The 4,753-nt window shown below is 39.8% G+C and overlaps 1 protein-coding gene across 1 annotated transcript; it reads right to left on the bottom strand.

Annotated features, from left to right (window-relative positions):
• Positions 1–2,102: 2,102 nt before the first annotated feature.
• rrs1 (ribosome biogenesis regulator 1 homolog) lies at positions 2,103–3,691 on the bottom strand. The gene is made up of 2 exons (XM_034862097.1): positions 3,047–3,691; positions 2,103–2,840 (listed from the first exon to the last, which is right to left on the bottom strand). The coding sequence occupies exons 1-2, from the start codon at positions 3,638–3,640 to the stop codon at positions 2,370–2,372; spliced, it is 1,065 nt and encodes a 354-aa protein (XP_034717988.1). The 5' UTR covers positions 3,641–3,691; the 3' UTR covers positions 2,103–2,369.
• Between the last annotated feature and the right edge of the window lie 1,062 nt (positions 3,692–4,753).

Consider the following 4,753-nt stretch of genomic DNA (forward strand, 5'->3'; position numbering starts at 1 on the left):
CTTATTACATTAACAGTTGGGGTTTTCTTAGCTTTGAAGATTAAAAATGTCACCACATCAATATATATTTTCAATATTTTTTTAGCTCTTTGTCTCAGAGATCGTGCTTGACCACCTCATCTTCATGCCAGTGCCTATTGTTCTTTGACCATCTGGTCACATGCGAGGGAAGTTTGGAGGCCACTGCCACTGCTCGCCTGACGTAGATGAGAATTCATAATTTCATCTCGTCAAGAGCGCTTGATTGATTTAGGGTTATTGACTGTGTCCCATTTTCCAGTGGCCTGGGTGAGCAGGGACAAAGATGAATGGGCTTGGGACAGGGTGGCGGACTGCTCAACAGATGGTGATTGAAGCACACACACACACACACACACACACACACACACACACACATAGCTCCCCTCTCCCGCTCCGGTGCGATGGAGCTTGGCTGGGAGCTTGTGTCAGTGATTAAAAAGCATCCATCAATAACATGAGAGATCACTCAGCCAGACAATTACATCTGAGCAGTGGTTTGCTGCAAACCAGCAACCATTATAAATATGCCATGTTATTTATCTCTAACTGCAGAAAGGCTTTAATAACTTACAACAAATCTATAGAAAACAAGTGCATCTTACGTCCCCAATCTATTGCAGTCATTGTTGAAATCCTGTCTGTAGGGCTATGGATGAGTTTGTCTTTTTGTGTCTAAAAGTGGAAACACCTGTAAATGGATGAGACAACTAATCTCCTTATCTTCAGCCTTAGTATTCCTGCAAAGCACACGGTTGGACTGAACCCAGAGGAGTCTCTTTCATAACAGGTAGCACGTGAATACGTATCTGTACAGAACAAAATAACACCATTTAGAGTAATATGCTTACTAGAGTGATAGAGAAATAGCATTCAAAGTGTGTTTATGTACCCTTGTTGTCAAATCTACTAAAAGTGGAAATGTTTTGGCTAGACACTTCTCAATGCTCCTAATTCAGTGTGATGCCTCCAGTCTCAACACCAAGGCCAAAGCAAAGCCTTTACATAACCAAAAACCACAGCTAAGCCACTTTGAAAAGCAATTACTTCTAGGAAGGAGAAAACACTCCGCGTTCAAGCATTTATCTCTTTAGACCAAACAAGGCCAAATGAAATTTACACAAAAAAAAGCGGTCTTCCTTTGCGAGCAGAGATGCAGGTGATATTCTGGAAACATTAGATTGCATTAGCTACATCAACCACCATCACTCCATTCAAAATATATTTAATTTGTGGCTGAGATGCTTTCACTGGCCTGAGCTTGTTCCTACTGTTTGCTGCTGTTTCTTTTAAGCAACCCAACCAAGCTCTTTCATATTAAGTGGGCTAATAGGAAAATCCATGAAACGTTAGAATTGTGTACCCTAGCATGTATACGAGATAACAAAACCTTTGGATTTCTTTCACTTAAACATGTGTATATTAAATCATGCAGAACCATTTATGGCAATACAGGGTTCATATTGAAGCTTTTGGCATCACTGGATTGGTACGGCCCTTTATTTAATGATTTGATTACCCCAAAAAACAGATTCTGCGACAAGTTTACCAATAAACATTTTTTAAACTGATTTTTCAGAAAATATTACATGCATCCTAAGGTGTATGGACTTGTCCCCCCCCCCCCCATACAGACTTGCTGTAAAGCTTTATTAAGCAGCCTTTTCCTCAGCCGCCACTTCGACATGTCGTATCAGGAAAAACACAGAGGTGATTAATGTAACAATTGCAATCCAGTTAGGTATTACAGTTGCTACAATGTGTTTGCTCATTGTAAAAGATTTCACTCCGATCAAAATGTCATGTTGTCAAAAACTATTTTTAAAAGAAATCTTTTAACTTGTATCTCTGCCATCTCTTATCTCTGAGGAAATGCCCACTGCATACTGTTTGCAAGGATTAAGGGAAAACATGTAGGATTTTGTTGTTGTAATGCAGTTGGTTACTCCTATCCTCCTAATGCAAGTCAAATGTAAAAAAATATGTACGTATTTATAACTAAAAACAGCTATGAACATCTGTAAAGCTGGATAGCTGGGACTTTATGAATTCTGCATTTAATTAAAAACAGACTTATATGAAAACACAATCTAGTGATTTTAATTTGGGCTGCAGTTAAAGTATTTTTCCATCAATATTACACATTATCAGTTATTCTCTATGAATGCTGAGACTGATATTTACAGATGTAATGACGGTATAAACTTAGTGAAATAGACAGTCACAACATTGCATCCATCATTCCCAGGTTAATCAAACAGTCATTTTATATTGCATCATTCATGTTCAGTCCAATGATTTGATGCCAAGGCACAAAACTGATTTAGCAGGATACAGGATGTTAAGAGTCCTCAATGCTTCCCAGGTTTGCCTCTCCTCTTCCCTCCTCCTCCTCCTCCTCCTCCAGCTTTACCTCCTTTTCCTTTGCCTCCTTTTCCTTTCCCACCATTTCCTTTCCCCTTTCCTGACATGTTGCCTTTGCGTCCCTTCTTCCCTGCTCCCTTCTTGTACTTAGCTGAGGCCTCCTCTCTGTCGTCCTCTCTCATCTGCTTATTGACAGCCTTGGTGATGTCCAACTTGGGCTTCTTGCTGTCCATGAGTTTCAGAAGCTCCAGCTGCTTCTGCTTCTCGCTAGAAAAGTTGCCGATGAGGGGCTCAAACTTCCTCTTCTTGCCTGTGTTCTTTGGTGGTTTCTCTTTAGGCAGGCGGTCCTGGAACCTCCCCACAGATGCTGTGGAGGTTCTGGCCACACTTACAGCTTTTGACAGGTCGTCTTTAGACTGCTGGGCTGTAGGCGTAAGCCCCACACCTGGCAGTTTGACCTATTAGAAGTCAGAATAAAAACATATAGTCAGAAATAATTTAAAAAATATATATGTATATATTTCAATTTATGATAACTATGATTAAATGTGTAAACAAATGTATACTGCAATATATAAACCAATTAAGAATGCTGAAAAATGGTGATTAGGCCTAACTGAAATGTACAGTAACCATGCAGTGTTCCTGCCAGAGTAAACCAGACCTTCTGTGCCCGGGCGATGTTCTTCAGCCTGTTGAACTCGTTTTTAGCCACTCTCTCAGTCTTGGCTTTGGTGCGTTTGGCGAACTGGTCCTCATTTGGGTCTGCGGTCTCCGGCACCTCAATCAGCCACTCCTTGGTGTCATCCTTGGCCCTCTTGTAGCCCCAGCGCCTCTTCCACTCCTTCGCGGTCTCATCCCAAACCAGGTTGGTCTTCTTCTTCTTCTGTATGCCCTTCAGCTTGGCGAACTCTTCCCATTTTGATGGAGCTTTAGGCTTCGGAGGTGGCTTCTCTCTGGGCAGCGGGGTCGTCGGCTCTGGTAATTTGGACACTATCGCCTCCTCGACCCTTTCCGTGGGCTGTTTCCAGATCTCGTTGATGAGCAGCTGCGTGTTGTCACGAGCTAACAACCGCAGGAAGTCGTCTTTCTTCTGCTTTCTAAAGTCCCGCGAGTCGACGGTGTTTTTGTCACAAGCTAGCAGGTTACCGATGTCAAACTCCAGGTCGAGGTCTTTCTTCACAGTGATGCTTTTCAGTTTTTCTGCCTCTTCTTGCTCAGCTTTGACTAACAGCTCTTCCACACTGCACGCGGCCATGTTGGTGAGAGCTAAGAATTGTTAAATCCCCACGTGTGAAAGAAAAAACACATTAAATGACTTCCGGGTCATAGCTAGTGTGGAGAAATACCACCTTTAGCCGCAAGAGGTCGCCGGTGTTCCATTTATTTTCTTGTGCAAAGATTAGACTTTACCATAGACCGTTAAAATAACGGTCTATACTTATATCAAAATAACGGTCTATACTTATATCACGGACTTTACTTATCCCCAAAAGCATTGCTGTGCAGCAGTTGCAAGACATAATGGGGAAAGTACAAGAAATATGAAGAGCCGGTCCATCCGCGTGCATGTGATTGCCTTTTCTTAAATTCTTATATTTACATCTCTCCCTTCTCCCTCAATAAAAAACCCAGGATATGCAAATATGTTTTATTTTAAGTCACCACGTCACACTTGTGTAGATTGCATTCTGGACCAATGACTGGCTTTTTAAACTAGTTGTGAGGTCACAAAATCCTCTCATATGTTTTAAACTGACATTTAAAAAGTGTGTATTAAAACTTTCCCCCAAAAGTGAAAACAGCTTTCTAGTATCAAATTTAACACATACACCATTCTGCGTATAAGCTCAAACATCTAATTTATGTAACAACAACAAAACATAAATTTGATTGGGCTTTTTAAACTGCTGTTTTCAAACTTAAGAATTGTAACCTTTAAATCTGACATTCAGTTTTTTAATTTCCACACTTACAAAAAGGTAAAATCCCCATCATAGACATATCTAAACAAATCAGTGCTCAGTAGTTGGTTTGTATGTTGTTAAATCCCATTTTATTATTATTATTATTATTATTATTATTATTATTATTATTATTATTATTATTATTATTATTATTATTATTATTATTATTATTATTATTATATTATTATTATTATTATTATTATTATAACAGTTTGCAAACATACTAAAGTCTTGCCTAAAATGTCATTGGATTTTACTCCCCTGTGCTGGACATGAAAAAAGCGAAAGAAAATAATTCAAAGGATGTCCAGACTGATTTGGGCGTGCAGGCTCTTGCAGTGGAAAAGTTCAAAATACAATCATTGACAAAAGACTACAGTGCAGGGACACTTCAAAAACCTACA

The sequence above is a fragment of the Etheostoma cragini genome, chromosome 22 (genome assembly GCF_013103735.1).
Source record: "Etheostoma cragini isolate CJK2018 chromosome 22, CSU_Ecrag_1.0, whole genome shotgun sequence".
In the NCBI taxonomy this organism is placed as follows: Eukaryota; Metazoa; Chordata; class Actinopteri; order Perciformes; family Percidae; genus Etheostoma; species Etheostoma cragini.

What these genes read in the sequence shown, in the direction of transcription:
- rrs1 (XM_034862097.1), bottom strand. Translation starts at nt 3,640, where the DNA reads ATGGCCGCGTGCAGTGTGGAAGAGCTGTTAGTCAAAGCTGAGCAAGAA. An exon ending in ACATCGCCCGGGCACAGAAG is followed by an intron (nt 2,841 to 3,046) that starts GTCTGGTTTACT and finishes GACTTCTAATAG; the next exon opens with GTCAAACTGCCAGGTGTGGG.